Raw genomic sequence first — 19,261 nt, forward strand, 5'->3', positions numbered from 1 at the left:
TGGCGCCCGCTAGCTGGGAGCCCACTGAGAGTATGCTGAGTGAGTGAACCAAGCGTAGAAAGGAGGAAATTGGCAACCGCTGACTTCACCCGGATTACAGGCCCGGGGTTGGGGAAGGGGGGCTGCGCGGGCGATGGGGGGGGAGGCGGGGGGGGGGTTTGCGGGAAGTGTGGGGGCGTGGCCACGCTTGACGACCGGCCGCCCCGCCCACCGGCCGTAGATAAAGCGGAGCGCGGGGCCGCGGCCTGGCCAGCGGGAGTGGGCTCACCTGCCGCAGGTGCTCTGGGCGGACGCGACCTGGACGAGCGCGGACGGGCACTGCGGGAAGATGCTGCGCGAGCGGACCGTGCGGCTGCAGTACGGGAGCCGCGTCGAGGCGGTGTACGTGCTGGGCACTTGCCTCTGGACCGATGTCTACAGGTGAGTGGGGCCACCGCGACGGCCTGAGACCCCCCCCTCCGGCCCCAGAAATCCCGAGAGCCTCCTCGGATGTGGGGACGCGACGGCCTTCCTCCAGCGCGAGTTGCTCCTCATCCTGAGGCCCTTGCATCCAGAAATCCTAAGAAACTCACCCAGAAGCCTGACTGTCCTCAAACTGACAGCCTCCAGAAAATCTTGAGACCCTCTCACACACCCTGACCCAGACCCAGCTCCTTCGTCACCCCTTTCCCAGAGCCCCTCCCCTGGACCCCAGTCTTCCCAGGGTCTGACCCTCTGCAGCCCCTCTCCCAGGACAACCTGGGAGAACCCTAGTCTTTCCCCTTGCTCTCCCCTCAGCACCTCCCTTCTCCCCTCTAGGCTCTCCCCTTCCTCTCAGAACCTTCTGACTCACCACCCACCTCAGATCAGCTGAGCTTCCTCCAAGATCTGCTGGGAGGGGGGGCGGGGCGTGGGGCCGGGCCAGAGAGGAGCTGCCTTGGGGTGGAATCTGGCCCGGGGGGCTACTCAGGCTCCAATTTCGCCCTGTGGGGGCTGCTGGTGGTTGCCTGTCCCCAGGCACTGGCTGTGAGCTCCATGTCCCTGAATGCCTTCCCCTGACTTCACACTGGGGTTGGGGAGGATTTGGTTCTGCCAGGCTGGAGGGTGCAGGGGCAGGGTCTTTGGCAGAAGAGCGTCCCTGACGGCACCCTGTTCCCTCCCCCTCCTCTCTGGCCCACAAATTTGGGTGGGGTGCAGGATTTCTGAGACAGCAGGACATAGGGTGGGGAAATTGAGGTCATGCCCCTCCCCACTGCCCCCAGCCCCCAGGAAGCAGGCAAGTCCAAAGGTCCACCTCCTGTATTCTGTGGGGCATTCTTGCGAAGGTGCGGCTGGTGTGGGTGGAGAGGGTGCCGGCAGGATCATTCCATGAGCATTCTATCAAATCAGCCCTCTATTCCAAGCATGCAAAATGTTTCCGCCTAGCTAGAGTGGGACGGGTCAGCGCTGCAGGAGGGGGCATGCAGGACTCTAAGGTGGGACCCCACGCTGATAACCTCGGGCAGGTCCCCTAACCTCTCTGTGCCTTGAGCTGAGCTGGAGGTGCCAATGTGCCTTATCGCTCCCAAATCATTCTGTCATCCAGAGCACCCCGCCTCCCCCAGGCCCTCATCAAATCCCATCCCTGTGTCTTCCCACACACCCTCCCCAGCCCATCTTCTCGGTCACCTCCGGTGGCCCTGGCAGCCCTGCCCAGCCAGTCCCCTGCCACCTCTTCAGCAGGCACTGGCCATGCTGATACCACTAAGGCCCCAGCCTCCTTCTGCGAGGACAAGGGCCCCATCACCATGCAGACCGGGGACCCTCTCCGCTCATCTGCCCCTGGTCTCAGTTGTCTGCATGGAAACCTCAAGGGTGGTTTCTGAGGGTCATGACACAGCAGGGGACTGTGGTCCCGGCCTCAGTGGCCTGGCAGAGCTCCCCTCTCTTCCCCACCCCCGATCCTAAACCGGGCACTGCAGGGAGCGGGCTAGGAGCCAGCACACTGAGGTCTCTAAGCCTCAGCTGTCCCTATACCCGCCTGTTTGTTCACTAAGGCACTTTGCTGCAGCCTGAAAGGCTGGCATGGTGCCTCCGGTGGGGGGATGGGGAGAAAAGAGGAGGGCCATGCTCGGGCCTCCTGCCCTCCCCTGTCCTGGAAGAGAGAGGCCCAGCCCCAGCGGGGCAGTGCATGGGGCCGGGGTGGACTCCTCATCCTTCCGCTGGCAGGGGGCAGAGGTGTGATGATCCTCTGTGTCCTTTCTCAAGAAAGCCACCACTGCCACGATGACCCCCGTCTCCCAGCTGCACTTCACTCAAGACCCCATCACCCCCAAGGGTAGAACCCCAAGAGTCTACACCAGCACCGTCCAGCAGAAATAACATGCCAACCACAGAGAGCCGCAGGTGTATGCTTAATTTCCCAGCAGCCACGTTTTTTAGGATTCAAATAAAGAGGTGAAATTAATTTTCATAATATATTTTATTTAACCCAAGAGATCTAAAACACTAGCGCTCCAATATCTAATCAATATAAAAATGATTAAGGAGATAGTTTACATTGTCTTTTTTCATACTAAGTCTTTGAAATCCAATGTGTATCTTATACATATGGCTCGTCTCAGTACAGACTCACTGAATTTCAGGTGCTCAACATCCACAGGTAGCTGGTTGTCCCAGTACTGAATAGCACAGGCAGGGGTTCCGACCCTCAGCTCTACTGCATTTGGAACCGGATCATCGTTTGTTGTGGGGGGCTGTTCTGTGCGTTGTAGAATGTTTAGCGGCGTCCCTGGCTTCTTAACCCCTGGATGCTCGTAGTAACCCCCCTGCCACTGTGACAACCCAAAATGTCTCCAGATAATGCCAGCAGTCCTCTAGCAGGAGGACAAAAACACCTCCAGTTGAGAACCACTGGTCTAGTGGAAGGAAGCCTCTTCTAGAACAAAGGAGACGGGCTATTACTGCTCATGTCCCTCCTAGTATCCAGGAGTGGTAAGAGCTAGTGTTAATATGAATAATAGCAGGGATATTAGTGAGCACTTGGAAACCAAATGCATTCTCTTGTATCTTCCTCACCACAGACCTTGGGGGTCATGCTGAGATCATCCCATTTTGTAGATGAGGAAGCAGGGCTCAGAGAAGTGAGGCCAGTCGCCCGATGTCACACAGGATTCGGGTCCAGGTCTGTCTGACTCAGAACCCATGCTCTTAACCTCCACTCTCTTCTGTGTGACTTTAAAACTAGCAAGTTGAACTGTGTGACCCTCTTGGCCTGGGTCTCTTCCACCCTCCATTGCCCCCAAACACTTCACCCACCCCCTTTCAACCCTGCACTTCCCACGGAGTCCTTCTGGACTCAGACACAGATTCTGACTCTGGACCCCACATAATGCCCCCCCACCCAGGGTCTCCAAGGAGACATCAAGGGGCAAGGCCTGGTGGACCTGGGCCCAGTTAGTAAGGGAGTATGTTTGGATCCCTCACTTCCTGAGTGACAAAAGTGAATGAACAAGTCTCAACACCCAGCCCCCCTTCCCAAGGGCTTGGGCCCCCTTTCCTGAGAGGCATGTGCTGCCCCCCTTCCCTGCAGACACACAGTGGGGGCCTCCCCTGTGGGTGAGGGGGTCACTCAGGGGGGTGCTCAGCAGACCCTATGGTTTACCCACCCTTGGGAGTAGATGCCCTGACCCAGGCACATTCTGAGTGCTGGTTTCCAGCGAGCTATAAGTAAGTAAATGCACAGAAAAAAAGGAAGAAGGGATTATTTTTTTCTAGAGATTTACTTTGCAGCAGTTGTTAAAGGTACTTCCTGTTTCCTTCTCTCAGTCCCAAGCATCTTCTCTTAGATCTGGCACATGTACGCCTCGCCCACACCCTCTCCCTGACAGTCCCTTTACCCGGCAGCTGCTTCCTCGCTGGGGCTGACCAGGGTCCCCATCTGCTTCGGGCTTGAAGCTGGAGAGGGCACAGAGCGAGTGGCCTCTCCATGTCGGTTTCAACCTCCCTACTCAACTTTGGTTTCCCTGCAGAGACACCCCCAGAGCTGGGAGAAAGGGCAACCTTGGAGTCAAGTAACGGGGTGATCGCACTGTGCCTGACTGTCCCACTGACCCACAAACCAGGCTGTGTAGACAGCTTCTCCTCTCCCTCCCTTGGTTTATGCATCTGTCCAGGGGAGTGCGAGGCATCCCCTTCTCTCTGGAGAAGAAAGGTCAGGATCCGTTTCCTAAAGTCTGCAGGAGCTTCAGGGCACAGATGACCTTAACAATGGTCTCTTGCCTCTGCAGAAGATTCTCCTAATTACATTTGACCTCAGGATGAGGTGGGAGCGATCCCCCACCCCCTCCCCTGGGATACCCCAAGGCAGAGGCTGACTGGTCATTTTTCCTGACGGGGTCTTGCCCATCACTCTCGGGCAGAAGATAGGCAGAGGGTACTGGGGCAGGAGAAGCAGGCACAGTAAAATGCTGGGAAAACAGGGAAGGGTACAGAGATGTACCCCACCTTGGGGAAGAGCCTGGAGAATCAAAATTCACCATCTCACTCCCTCAACTCTTAGACTTCCTCCCCATTGCTCGGTTGGTGTGAGTGTGTTAGAAAATATCCTTAGGACAAAGGCCAAGGAGGAGAGGTCTGTGATCCAGTTAGAAGCATTAGAGAAGTGGGGTGCCATGGTCTCCCCATCCCTGAGAGAGCCAGGCCCTGCCTCACTGATCCCATCTCCTGCCAACTACCCTGCACACACTGCACTCTGGTCATGTTGGTTTTGTGGATGCTATTAGCTCTTGACCACACCAAGCTCATTCGTGCCACAGGACCTTTGTACGTGCTATTCCCTCTGCCTGGAGTGCTATTCCCCAGACCTCTGCAAGCCTGACATTTCATCCATCAAGGCTTAGCTCAGACGTCACCTCCTCTGAGCAGCGTTCTTCACTACCCTTGTTTCGTGGTATCCCACCTCAAGCCCCAGGCACTCTCCACCTCCATACCATTTTTCCTTCTGCAGATCTTATTTACTTAATATTACTTGCTGACATTTATTGAACACTTATTCTGTCCCAGACTACCTTCCTAACACCTTCCATACTCATCTCACATGTATTTAGTAAATTTACACGTGTTTAAACCTCACAACAATTTTAGGAGTTAGGTACTGTTCCTGGCCCCCTTAGTTGGGGAAACTGAGATAGGAATGCTTGTGCAAGTTAACACAGCAGTCAAACGGTGGCGGTGCCACGCCCAGGTCCCAGACCACTCTGCCAGGCTGTCTTCTGGGACTTATGTTTCAGGAGTGTCCCCCTCCACACCCTCTGCCTTCCTTACTGCCCTGTACCTCCAGCCCTCACATCAATAAAGGGCTCCTTCATTGAGTAAATGAATGGATGGATGTGGCCAGTGATGCATGAAGATTGAGCTGTCACGGGACTGAGCTCTCCACCCCCCAGCTTCAAGGGATGAGCGCTGCCGCACTGGCCAGTGGAAGGTCAAGGGCATGTGGCCGAGCCTGGCCAGAGCAACACTTGCTCCTAAGAGAATGACAGTAGGAGGAATCAGGCCAGGTCAGGTGGCCTCATAAATTAGAACAGTACCCAGCAGTCTCAACCCTAAAAAGGAGGTCTTGCCAGGAGCTGCTCCACGGCTCTGGTTTCAGACTAGTCTAAGGAGGACCTGGTACCCTGTGTGTCAAGCCCACAGCCCCTTGTACAACTGGGATCCCTGAGAGGCTTCCCTTCCTGTCCACAGGGCTCTGCATCAGGTTGGGGGCATAGTGATAGGAGCTCACCACTGTGTCACCCCCCACCCCATCTGGACAGGGACACCTGTTAGATGGTGGGGGGGGGGGCAGGCAGGGGAAGACCAGTTTTCAGAGGCAGCTCTGCCTGCCCAGCCCTGCCAGGCTCCATGGCCAGGGGCTTTGACTGGCCCAAGCCTGCCTATCTAGGCCACTCACCCAAGCCTTTGGTGTCCATTTTCTGGGCCTCTGACCGCACCTACAAAATAAGTAGGGGGCTCTAGAGGTTCCTTCAGGCCTCTCCTGTGCTCCTCCCCTGAGCCAGGCCCAACATTCCCCCATCCCCACTAGAGGACCTTTAGGGAAGACTATAACCTGTAGATCGTCCCCCAGAAAGGGAGCAGCCCGACCAGGAGCTCAGAGAGCTTGAGTTTACCTCACACTCTGCCATTACTGTCCCTGAGACTTGGATCAAGTGCTCACTCTCTGCAGGTCTCAACACGCTCATCTGTAAAAAGGGATGATATCGATACAGACCTCATGGGGTTCCAAAAGGATGGACTGAGATCATGTGGGCCAAGGGCTTAGAACAGTGCCTGGCACATGATGAATACCCAGCAAGTCATTATCATGAATTAGTATTGGGCTTATTGTAATATTATTAAAACAATAATGAGCTTTGGCCTCAAAGCATCCATAACACTCAGGGGAGAGAAATGTTGAATAGCATTTGTTTTAGGTGCTGTTTTAGGCACCAACAAAGGGGAGGGAGGGAGGAGTCCTGGCAGATGAGAACAGGAAAGACCTCCTGGAGGAGGTGGTAACCAAGCTGAAGGATGGATGGGGGTTCACAGTGTGACCAGGACGTGCCATGCGGGGGCAATGGTGCCTGGCAGGACAGTTGGGACACATGGGGGCAGAAAGGGCATAGACTCAGTAGCCTTCAGCGCAAGGCTGGAGACTCAATGAGCTCAAACCAGGGCTTTGATTCCCAGGCTCAGGTGTTAGACTGTTACACAGGCAGTGGGGAGTTATCGAAGGTGTCTGGGGAAGGAGTGACCACAGATTCGATTGTTTCTGCCCTAAGGAGAGGGCCAGCTGGAAGCACCAGTGCCCAGTGAAAGAAGCAGCCAAGGTCACCAGGCAGAGAAGGGGGCCAGCTGAAGATAGACGCATCCCCCGTGCAGGGCAGCTACCCACCTCGGGGCTCCAGCCCCCATGATGCCAAGCCGAGGGCTTCGCCTTCCTCCCCTCATCCCTGTCCTTGAGGCTGCTCGCCCTGGGCTTGCGTGCCAGGTTGGCACCTACGAACCCCCTCAGACTCCTGCAAAGACCCGGGGGCAGGATGTCACACCCGCAGTGCCAGGAGCCGGGTTCGCTGAGGGCGTGATCCCTGGCTGGTGTTAACGAGGCCTGGGACAGGCGGATAAGCTGAGAGGGCCAGATGTCAGCGAGGAGCAGGCACATCAGGCCCTCAAGCCTGGGGCTGAGTGGGCACCCCAGGGCTGCGAGGCCAAGTCGGTGACCTCCCCACTGAGTGAGCGAAGAGCAGAGAGGCTGACTGGCTCCCCAGAGGCCCTACAGCATTTGTGGGGCTGAGCTGATGTTAGCTCACAAAGCCCATTGCCTTGGGCTGGGCTCAGGAAACATCCCTCTTCTACATCCGACACTGCGCTCCAGTCTTGCTCAAAGTTCCTTTGTTTGACACCAACCGACCGGCCATTTCTCTCCATCCCCACGGCCACCACCTTGTCCCACACCGCCATCATGACTCGCCCGGACACCTGCGCTCACCCTCTCCCTGAGTCCGCCACTTCCAGTGTCGCTCTCCGGAAATGCATTTCCCACTCTGCACCGTGGGTGATCTGTCTTCAGTGCAAAAACAATCATGCCCCCCCAAAGCCTTCAGTGCCCTCGGGGGGGAAAGGCCAGCTCCTCGCCACGAGCTGGGTCCTCTCCCGCCACTGCCCTCCCCCTGCTCACCCACTGCAGCCACACTGATCTCCCTCCGTTTCCTCCAACACACTGGGCTAATGTCCACCTCGGCCCCCACCCAGGCTGTCCGTGCTGCCTGGACATCTCTGCTCCTCCTCCTCCTCTCTTTGTCCAATTCACTGGTTCTCAAACTGTGGTCCCTGGACCAGCAGCGGTAACAACAGCAGCTGGGAACTTGTTCGAAATGCAGTTTCCAGGCTACACATTCATAATGTTAAGACCATGCCTGTGTTGCCAGGCCTTGGTCCTTCCCCAGGTCTGGTTTTATAAACACTGGTGATCAACCATGTCTGATTTATATCATGCCTCTTCTGTGGGAAGTGCCCATGATTCTAGGTATCTGATCAGCCTCAAGAAATGATAGCACATTTGGTGTCATAACTTTTGGGAAGATAACCCTTGTTAATTTGCCATTAGATGAATTATAAAACTAAGAAAAGAAAGAAGCATAGTTTCTTTCCACAATGTAATACGTACAGCAAGTCATCATGTTGGGCACTTTAAATATATGTAATTATATTTGTCAACTGTTCCCCTGCCAATCGGGGGGAGAAAAAGAAATGTAAACCATGTTTCTCAGGCTCCACCCCAGATCAGCTAAGTCAGAGATGGGATGGTCCAACAATCTATGTTTTAACAGGCCCTTCAGATAATGCTGACACACACTCCAAATTTAAGATCCACTGGTCTAGTTAATTCTTGCTGTCCTTCAGAATATAGGATTAGACCCCAGCTCCAATGCCCCTTCCTCCAGGAAGCCCTCCTTGACCTGCAGACCAGGGCTTCATGGCACCCCACGCTTCTATGTTAAAGTCATTCTCACCACCAAAGCCACATCATCAGCTGTGTAACCCACTGAAAGTCTTCCTCTTCCATGAGAACATGTGCCCCATGGGCCCAGGGAACATGTTCTCTCTTTTGCGGATCTACCCCTAGCACCTAGAACTATTCCTGACACATAGTAAGTCCTCGGTCAATATGTGTTGAGGGCATAAGTGACCACACAAGCAAGCCCTGCTCTTCCAGCCCTTCCTTCAGCAAACACTTAGAGCTACTGTGAGCCTGGAATGGGCCAGGGGCTGAAACAGAAAGAAGAGACAACCCCCACCTTCAAGGAGCTACAAGGGAAAAAGACACGGATGGAGACAAATGTATTGAGTCGGGTCTTTAAGGAGGGATGGTCAGTTGCCCGGCAGAGCAGTCAGGGAAAGGAAAGGTAGAAGGAACTGCATTTGCAAAGTGCCATAGTGAGCCGGGATAGTGCAGGCCTGAGAGGCTGGAGAGTCAAGCTGAGACCCAGGGGCTGAATGTCACTGGTTGGGTCCCAGCTTTTATCGTATCGGCTGGCACTCAGGAGCCACTGAATATTTTCAAGCAAGCAAGTAACCTGATGTCCTTTTTTTTTAATCCCTCTGGTAATACAGTTTGGGAAGCCAAGAAGGGTGGGTTCAATCATTCATTTATTCCCAAAGTATATATGGAGCGTGGCCCTGTCCTGGGCACTGGGGTGCGATGGTCGGTGGGGCAGATGTCCCGGGGACTGGCAGCCTGTCCTGGGCTCACTATCTTTAGTCTCCATCCCACAAGCAGGAGGTCATGGCCACCACCAGTACCCCCACTCTCTCCCTTGACACCATCCTGGGCCCCTCCCTGCAGCCTCCAGGGACAGTCAGTCGAGCTGCCCCCAGCCCCTGGGTCTCGGGTTTCTGGGGGATGAGTTCTGCGAGGTTCTTCCTGGGCAGGGAGGCAAAGCCAGCAGAATCTGCAGGGAACAATGGGCGCCTTTGTTGCTTCTGCCAGGGCGGGTCCAAGAATAGCTGTTTGCTCAGCTCAGAGCAGGGCTGGTGCTGGGGTAGGAGGGTGTGGGGCCCTGGAGCGCCCATGCGGGCAGGGCGTTAAGCCCCTGAGCCTCTGGGGCCTCCTCCGCTTTCTCCCCGGCCCACAGGGACGGAGGCGGCAGGAGACATCGCTTAGAGTGGCTATTGTCAGAGTCGGGTCCCAAAACTCATCCTGCCCCGTGAGTTTGTAAAGCATTCTTTTTCCTAAATAGAACTGTATGCAGAAACCCAATATGTAAAACCAGGTAAAATCTCCGTGGCTCTACTTAAAGGAGAGTGGGGACCCAGCCAAGTGATCCCCAGCTTTTCCATGCCTCCCTCCTTACCCGTTTGTCCAGGGCTTGCCCCCTCTGCGCTGCCCGGATGCCAGCACCACCCCTACCCAGTGCCACGCTCCCATGTCACACTTGGTGAAACAGAGGGAAAGTGCCTTGCCCCAGGCCATCCAGCAAGTTGGTGGTCAAGGCTGGGACTTACACTAGAGGCGTATTTCCCTGACCCGAGCCCACCCACCATTGCTCAGACTAACCATATTCCACGTGTAGTGCTAATAACTTAACATTTTTCTCTACATCAACTCACATTTTATTACTTTGGGGTTTTTTTAAGATTTTATTTATTTATTTGAGACAGTACGAGAGAGAGCAGAGGGCACAAGCGGGGAGGGCGGGGGGGGCAGAGAGGGGCAGAGAGAGAGGGAGAAGCAGACTCCCTGATGAGGGACTCGATCCCAGGACCCCGAGATCATGACCTGAGCTGAAGGTGGACGCTTAACTGACTGAGCCACCCAGGCGCCCCTATTACTTTGTTTTAAATGGAGATCTTATGGGGTGTCTGGCTGGCTCGGTTGGCAGAGCGTGTGACTCTCGATCTCAAGGTCATCATGAGTTTAAGCCCCACATTGGGCATGGAGCCCACTTTAAAAAATAAATAAATGGAGATCTTATATCATTACCATAAGTAGCAATCCTTTATCAATGGCCATAAGAAGATAACACATTTAATAAATACATAAATTTTCTTTTCGATTGTGCATCCCTGTGCCACCTGGCGGCATCTGACACATGCACCCTCTGGGCAATGCCACCAGGCACTTCTAAGTGTCTCACCTCCGTCCCGCTTGGCTCCACCCTCTTTGCTGGGGTGTGTGCGGTGTGCCCAGCCCTACGCTGGACTCTGAAAGAGGAGGGATGGAAGAGGACAGACCCTGCCCTCAGGGGCTCGCAATTCAGAGGAGGACAGGTACCCCATGGCAACACTCTGAGATGAAGGGCTGTCCCTGCCCGGTGAGGGACGAGGGACGAAGCCTGTGGGGCAGCGGGGGTGGGCGGGTGTCTTCCAGGTCGGCGGATGGACACTCAAGTCTCCCTCAGTGACTCAGTGGCAAAATTGGGCCCAAACCCACATCTTATGTGAAAGTACCCCCAATCCAGGGTTTTTGCTGAGACTCTGCTTCTCCTACTGATGGGTGTGGACAGATGGCAGCAGACCACTGCCGACAAGTATGCAGCCTCCGATCAGCCCAGTGGCCCCGTGAGGGGCTAAGGAATTTAGAAGGGGGCAGATGGACAAGAAACAGGGTGGCCCTGGAGCTTTTTTTCAAGCTCCTCTCCCAGGCCCAGGCGTGGACTGCCAGACCCTTGCCCGCACTCTCCCACAGTGGCCCCCAGACCAGTGGTCTTTACCAGCAGCACCTGCAGTCGGTGGCCTGGGTCCTCAGACCCTGCGGGACTCATACTCATGGCCTCAGCCACCCCAGGGCTCTCACCACCAGGCCACACTGCTGAATGTCTAGACCAGTGGTTCTCAGAGTGTAGGCCTGGGCCAGCATCACCAACCATTCCTGGAGATGGGGGCCCCACTGCAGACCTACCAGATCTGAAACTCTGAGGAGGGCAATCGGCGTGTAGACAAGCCTTCCAGGTAATGCTGCTGAACTCTGAGAACCACTGGTGGAAACCTCTCATCCAACCCGACCTCCGCCCTGCCAGCCAGACTCTCCAGGGAAAGGACCTACTGATCTCTAGCTTTAACAAAACAAAAAACAAAAACCCAGAGATTTAGACTGCACCCCCGGCTGATTCTGATGCCCAACCATAGTGGAAAACTATTCTGGAACCCAGGAGCGCCAGGCCCTCAGAATAGCTGATGTGGCTTTGAGGCAGACACTTGTACCTATCTTAGTCCCAAATCCCATGAGGATCCCACCTAAATCCCTCTGAGCCCTCTTTAGCCTCTGGAAACCTTCAGACCAGGGACTGGATTTAACAAAACTGTCTGCCCTGAGCACCTTCCTCCCCCAGTCTCCCCATCCTTCCTATCACCTCCCCTTAAACCAGTGTCTTAAACCAGTAACAAAACACCGTGGGCTGGGTGGCTTAAACAAAGAAATGAATTTCTCACAGTCCTGGAGGCTGGAAGTCCGAGATCAGGGGCCAGTGTGGTCGAGTTGGAGTGGGAGCTCTTCCTGGCCCGCAGGCAGCCACTTTCTCACTATGAGCTCATACGGCCTTCCTCGGAGTGTGGGAGAGAGAAAGATCTCTCTTCCCCTTCTTACAAGGCGACCAGTCCTATCGGATCAGACCTCGTGCTCATGACTTCATTTAGTTCTATCTTCTGAAAGCCCTCTCTTCAAATGCAATCATGTCGGGCGGGGGTCAGGGCTTCGGCATGTGAATTTGGGGGCACACAGACATGCATATAGCAACCAGATCAAACCAGTCCATTTCCTGCCCTGACATCTTCATGGCTTTTCAAGAATTCCGAAAGTACTAGGATGCCTGGGTGGCTCAGTCAGTTAAGCATCAGCCTTCGGCTCAGGTCACCGATCCCCGGGTCCTGGGATCGAGCCCTGCATCGGTCTCCCTGCTCAGCGGGGAGCCTGCTTTTCCCTCTGCCTGCAGCTCCCCCTGCTTGTGCTCACTGTCTCTCTGACAAAATTTAAAAAAAAAAAGAATTCCAAAGGTATCAGCCTTTAACAGAAAACCACTCCAGAACCCCTAGGAATAATTCTCAGCCCCTAGGAATGACTCTCAGAGGAGGGAGTTCCAAGCTGGGAAAGAACGTGTGGTGGGAGGGAGGGATTTTTGTGACAGAGCCAGCCCACCCCTGCCCCTTGAGGACCCAAGTCCCAGGCTCCTTCCCTGGGCAAACCCAGCGCTTTGACACCTGCCTCGTGCCCTCCAGTCAAGTTCTGCCTGCAGTTCGCACGCTGGACTGGGGGTGGGCGCTGCCTTTGGAGCAAATTCGTTTCTTGGTCTGGGCCTCAGTACCTGCACCCTTAGGGCCCCACATGGCTGTCCCTCAGAAGCACAAGGAAGCCTGTTAAGAATTCAGATCCTGGGCGCCTGGGTGGCTCAGTTGGTTAAGCGACTGCCTTCGGCTCAGGTCATGATCCTGGAGTCCCGGGATCGAGTCCCACATCGGGCTCCCTGCTCGGCAGGGAGTCTGCTTCTCCCTCTGACCCTCCTCCCTCTCATGCTCTCTGTCTCTCATTCTCTCTCTCACAAATAAATAAAATCTTTAAAAAAAAAATAAAAAGAAAAAGAATTCGGATCCCCAGGCCCTGCCCCCGAACATTCTGGCTCAGTGGGTACAAGACTGGCCCAAGGAACCTGTATTGTTACCAAGTATCCTCCCCACTACTGGGTGATTGTAGTGCAGCTGGGTCCTTGGGGGTCCCCCAGACCTGGCCACCCGGGGGGGGGGGTCCCTGCAGCCCCGTCCCTCCAGGAGTCCTTTTTGGAAGCGCTTCATCCCACCAGCCCTGGGATCCCCCCTCCATGACCCTGTCTCCTCTCTCCCTACAGCGCAGCCCCAGCCGAGGCCCAGACCTTCAGCCTGAAGCACTCAGAGCGCGTGAGGGTGGAGGTGGTGCGTGACGGGCAGGCCGAGGAGGTGGCCACCAACGGCAAACAGCGCTGGCTTCTGTCGCCCAGCACCACGCTGCGGGTCACCATGAGCCAGGCGAGCGCCGAGGCCAGCAGTGACAAGGTACCCCAGCTGGGGAGGTCCTCGGAGGGCGGCGGGAACCCGGGGCCAAGCGAGAGCAGCGCCATCCAACACAAACAGAATTCGAGCCACACTTGTCGTTGCCACGTTCCTAGTGGCCACACTCAAAGAACAGAAAGAGACAGGTGGACTCCATTTTAGTAGTGTATTTTCCTTAACTCCATAGATCACCATATTATTATTCTGACGTGATGCCAACATAAAAAAAAAAATTCATGAGCTAGCGCACATTCTTTTTCATACCAAGTCTCTGTCACACTTAGAGCACATCTCAGATCAGATTTGCCACGTGCATGTGCTCAGGACGCACCTGTGGCTGGTGGCTGCTGGACTGGAGGCAAGCTCAAGGCCAGACCGTGGAATGATGGCTTCGTGGAAGGTTAAAGCCGTGGGCTGCTGAGTGATATACTAGAATCACTGGAAGTTACAGCCCCAAACATCCTTGGCCTCCTCGTGTATTAAATGGGGTGCCGAGTATCCATGCAGCAGGGCGATTTGCCCAAGTGATGAAGCTGAGACCAGACGTCTCTTCGCTGGCTTCTCTAGTTATGAACCTCCCCATGCGCCCCGTGGTAGTGATGGCACTGGGCATTATCCAAAGAAAACAACCCTGGTGGTTTAGCAGGAGCGAGTCATACACCATGGCAGATGGGGGGGGGGGGGCCGGGGCAGGGGGCAGGCAGCAGAATGCACCAGGGGTCATAGGTAAGCAGTCAGCACCCGGCATGCCCTCTGAGAGGAGGGGAGCCCCCTATCTGTTGGATAATTTGAAAGAAGCAGCCCACCAACCCAGGAATGCTTCCTGGAGGAGGGGGTTTGGATGTCTGGGGAGAATTGGCTTGACAGGCTGTGAGAGGTGAGTCAGGGAGGTGGTCACTGCAGATTTCCCCGCCTGCGATCTGTGATCTCTGCTCTTCTCTCCCTCCCAATGCACCCCTCCCTGCCAAGGTCACCGTCAACTACTACGAGGAGGAGGGGAATATGCCCATTGACCAGGCGGGGCTCTTCCTCACGGCCATTGGTAAGTTGGTGGGGCTGTGGCCTGGGTGCTTTCCTCCCCAGGGTCTGACGCTGCTGCCCTTCTCAGCAGCCCTTGGCCTGTTTCCCACACTGCAGACCTGGCTCTCGGAGCTTCCTCTGAATAATGCAGAACCGAGAAGTGGTGCCACACATGCCCAGATCCTTCTGTCCCGGGGTGAGGGCTGTCCTGCAGGAGGAGGCATACCCTGGTCTGCCAGCACCTCGCCCCCAGGGTCAGCATCCCCACCCCAGGCTCTGTGGGCCACTGAGAAGAGCAAAGTCTGTTCCTCCCCGCCTCTCCCCTGCAGCCTGGAGAAGAGCTTGCCTCTCATAGCATGTCCCTGACAGTCCCAGCTACCCGCTTGCCCTCCCTTGACCCTGCCCTGGGAACACAGAGAGGAACTCCACCTAGTGCCAGCCTTTCTCTCTTTTTTTTTAAAGATTTTATTTATTTATTTGACAGAGAGATAGAGAGCACAAGTAGGCAGAGAGGCAGGCAGAGGGAGAGGGAAAAGCAGACTCCCCACTGAGCAGGGAGCCCAACGTGGGGCTCGATCCCAGGACCCCGGGATCATGACCCGAGCGGAAGGCAGCCGCTTAACCGACTGAGCCACCCAAGTGCCAGCCTTTCATTTGGCATTGAGGACAGGGAGGCTCAGAGAGGTTAGGAAACTTGTTCAAAGTCACACAGCAACTCCCTGGCAGGTTGGGTCCAGGGCTCAGGATGGTTCCCCTCCCGGGGTCTTCCCATCTGCACAGGACTCCCCTGCCTGGGTGCCGGGGCTCGTGGGGTGTGGTCTTCTTCAGTCACTCTACTCTCCTGCAGGTGAGGTGTTACTTTTATATCTTCTTTTTCATTTTAATTACATAATGTTTAAGCCAGGAGGACAGGTCAGGGGGTCGTTCTGTCTGTCCAGCCTTAATTTAGCATTGATAGAGCTGCCACATGGCAGGGAGAGAGAACTATCAGCTATTGAGAATGTCTTCCATTTATTCAACACCTACTCTGGGTGCTTCGAGGAGGAGAAGGAGAAACGCCTGACCTTTCTTGAGCACCAACCGTGTGTCGAGCTCCAATCCTTTACTGTCACAATCTCAATCCACTCTTCCAGCTATTCCCAGAGTAGACAAGGGGTCTCAGAACTTACCCCAGAAAACAACTAATTCCCACATCAGCTTCTCCTCCTCCAGCCACCAAAGTAGGCTCCCCAGCAATGCTCCTCCTGTTTTCTGGTCACCCTGACCCTCTTTCTGCACCGGGGGAGTGCCCAGCCTTGGGGTGGGGTCCTCGGGACACCCTCAGGGGGCCCTGAGAGAGGCACGAAAGCCTCCCGAGTTGCAGTGGAGGGCTGGCCCGCACCTCACATGCACACACGGCCGCCGGGGCGTCTCAAATGACCGGCCCTGAGGAAACCTAATCCCACTGAGACGGGGACACCTGAGGACGTAAGCAGGAAGGGCAGTGGCCTAAGGCCTGTCCAGTGAGGATGGTCCCAGAGGGCTGACTCCACCATGAGCAAGACTTCCCCCAAAGCCAGGCAGACAGGATAGATGGCAAAACGACACCCCATAAGGAGGCAGGACTGGAAACTCCCCCTAGTCTGAAGGACTGTGGAGCTTGTGCTCGAGGGAGCAGCAGGGCTGAGAGCCCCCAGAAGACATTAACTATGCTTCCAGATATTCAGGTTCTATGGACCAGTAAAATGCCCGCCCCACCCCCCAAGAGTAAGCCTGACAATGTTGATGCTTGGCCAAAAAGAAAAAAATATTAATAAAATAATTTGCCAACAACTATCACCATCATTCTAACATTTTCACACCTAAAAAGTAGGCAGAGGAATCATTCCAGAATAAAAGACAGTCATTTATGTTGCAGAAATAAACCTCACCCACTGAACTTACATTTCCTGTTCCACCAGGGACCCTGGTGGAAATTTGGTTCCTCTTAGGGTCCACCGGTCTGTCTGACCCTCTGGGTCTTATCTTCCTCAGGCATCTACCCCAGGGGCCCTGAGCCCGACGTCCTGAGTATTCACTACCCCTTCATAGGGAGGGCACCTCAGAAGCAGGAACACCCCGAAAGTTCTGGGATGGTGGGGCTGCCCCCCCAGGGACATATCAGAGTCCATCAAACCCTAGTTCTGCCCTGAGCCCACCCTGAGCAGAAACAGCCCTGGCTGCAGTGTAGACATAAATTAGTCCAAGTTCTGGTTCTGCCCCTCCAGCTACATTGTGACCGTCACCGCCCTGAGCCCCAGGTTCCTCATCTGCACAGAGGGTTTCACCGCGCCCTCGTGCACAGTGCTCACAGGGATCCGATGGGAGGCTGTGTGCAAGGGGTAGATGCTCAAGTCAATACATGTTCTTCTCTCCCTTCTGCTTGGGGTAGCCACATTTTTCCTCCGCCTGGGCAAAGTTGAAGAACCATATTGTCCCTCGGTCTTGCTCCTGGGATTTGGAAACAAACCCATGGTGCCCTTGGCCAAACCAGGCCCTGGGGCTTGGCTCCCAGTCCTGCCAAGGACGTGCTGTATGACTTCACCAAGCAGCCCACCCCTCAGGACCTCACTTTCTCCCAGCTGTAAAATGAAGGCTTCGTGCCTGTTGGTCCCTCAGGGCCTTCAAGACTCCAGGTAGGGCTGAGTTGCAAAGCCCTTCCTGTGAAGGGGACTGTGGGAGGGGAGGACTGGGAGAGGGAAGAATGGTCTCACCCTCTTGGCTGTGGTCCTGGCAGCAGGAGCAGGGCATGAGCCTTGAGAAGTTTTAGCCTCATCCTAAGGACCTCATTTCTTGTGCCCCCTCCCCAGGGCCTAGGATAATTGCCCTAGTTGGCTGTGGGGGAGAAAGTCCTTCCTCCCCACCACACCCCAAGCTGCCCAGTTACATAAGAAGGGTCGGCACCCTGCCACTGGGCGCCAGCGGCCTGCCAAAATGCTTATGCCTCTGTGTCAAGCCTGAAGCCTCGGTGTCTAGATTCTCAGGGCAGACTACCTTGAACTCAATCCCAGTGACATTTCCCATAAATCTGCCCCACACCCCAGGTGCCACCTGATGCCGTGGGGCTATTCTGGGGAGCTGAGGTAGGATTCCGAGCCTCTGGGAAATGTCATCTGGAGCCCAGATGCCCCAAAACAGATGTCCTCACCCTCCTTCCCTGTGGGGATGACAGAGGGCAGAGCTCTGGGTGGGTCATGACTGACGGCCCTGTTCTCTGTCCCTACAAGGATCATCCCGTTGAAATCTAGTTAAATTGAACATTAGAGGGAACTTTGAAGGGGAGAAGCCCTGGAGGTTGGGAGATGGGTGATAAGAGAGCCCGATGACATAATGTCTGAATTTTATAACAGGAAGTCAATGAAACTTGTCTGAAGTTAATAAATCAAGGAAGAGCACTAAGCACATGACTTAGTATTATGGAGATTGCCTCAAGCAGGTGAGAGGATGGGATGGACAGGAAACTGCTATTTTTTAGAAGCTGTTTGGTGCTATTTGAGGTTTGTTTGTTTGTTTGTGGGGGGGGGTTGCATTTTGTGCAAATATTACATCGATAAAATTTTTATTTTTTTAATTTTCTTAAAGATTTTATTTGGGCGCCTGGGTGGCTCAGTTGGTTGGGCAACTGCCTTCAGCTCAGGTCATGATCCTGGAGTCCCGGGATCGAGTCCCGCATCGGACTCCCTGCTCAGTGGGGAGTCTGCTTCTCCCTCTGACCCTACCCCCTCTCGTGCACTCTCACTCTCTCTCTCTCAAATAAATAAATGGAATCTTTAAAAATAAATAAATAAATAAAATAATAAAGTTTTTTTTTATCTATTTGAGAGAGAGAGAGTGAGCGAGAGAGAGAGAGCATGAGCAGGGAGGAGGGGCAGAGGGAGAGGGAGAAGAAGGCTCCTTGCCTAGCAGGGAATCTGACGTGGGGCTCGATCCCAGGACCCTAGGATCATGACCCGAGCTGAAGGCAGATGCCCAACGACTGAGCCACCGGAGCGGGTGCCCCTACATCAATAAAATTTTTAAACTTAAGGAATTTATCATGAAGTAAAGCACAGTTAAGTGCTTCATGATGTCTCTCCTGTGACCCACTGTGTTCATGGACCCTCCAACAGCCGTGGTGTGGTGCCACCTTGATCTAGGGACGAAAGTCCCAGGGCTGCCAGGGTTGGGATATGGCCGGCTCCTCTGGGAATGGCCTTAAGGGGAGTAAGTCTTAGGTCTTTGAAAGCGGCCTTAGGTCTTAGAAACAGCCCAAGGTGGAGATCAGCCTGAGTCGGTGGAGAGGAAACAGGCCAAGTTCAGCAGTCTGGAGTCAGAGGCCCAAGTGGGATGCCTGGCTCTGCACTCTCTGGGGACTTTGTGGTCATTTCCCCGCAGGGTGCCTTGGTCTCATCTGTATGGTGAGGGTGGCTGGGTGGGTGATAACTCTCCCAGTTGGTGTGATTGAGGGGAGAACACGGAAGGGGAGGCGCTCCGCCTCCGGCAAAGGGAACTGCACACACAGAAGAGATTGTTATCTGGAGAAGTAAAGACAGGTTCCTTAGGGAGCCCAGGTCTGTGGCTGGTTCCCAGGGAGGAGCTTCAGGAAGCCAACCTCCCTGAAAGGCAACATTCACTGGAGAGTGTCCAGTTGGAAAGTTCATGAAGGTCTGGAAGCCAAAGTCAATACTGTTCCTCCATCTGAGGCTTCAGTCTCTTTAACAGCAGCTGG

The 19,261-nt window shown here is 54.8% G+C and overlaps 1 protein-coding gene and 1 non-coding gene across 2 annotated transcripts in view; both read left to right on the plus strand.

The window, feature by feature from the left end:
* Nucleotides 1-240: 240 nt before the first annotated feature.
* Nucleotides 241-19,261, plus strand: part of PADI2 (peptidyl arginine deiminase 2) — a 42,348-nt gene continuing 23,327 nt past the window's right edge. The window contains exons 1-3 of the mRNA XM_045898591.3: nt 241-420; nt 13,335-13,518; nt 14,485-14,557. Of these exons, the coding sequence (XP_045754547.1) occupies nt 329-420; nt 13,335-13,518; nt 14,485-14,557 (349 nt within the window). The 5' untranslated portion in view covers nt 241-328. The remainder of the gene's footprint in view (nt 421-13,334; nt 13,519-14,484; nt 14,558-19,261) is intronic.
* Nucleotides 7,840-7,972, plus strand: LOC123860695 (small nucleolar RNA SNORA72). The gene has a single exon (XR_006794812.1). It is a non-coding gene; the product is annotated as a small nucleolar RNA SNORA72 (small nucleolar RNA).

Source organism: Mirounga angustirostris, unplaced genomic scaffold (genome assembly GCF_029215605.1).
Source record: "Mirounga angustirostris isolate CCGP_5_RB_7025 unplaced genomic scaffold, mMirAng1.0.hap1 SCAF_4, whole genome shotgun sequence".
Lineage (NCBI taxonomy): Eukaryota > Metazoa > Chordata > Mammalia > Carnivora > Phocidae > Mirounga > Mirounga angustirostris.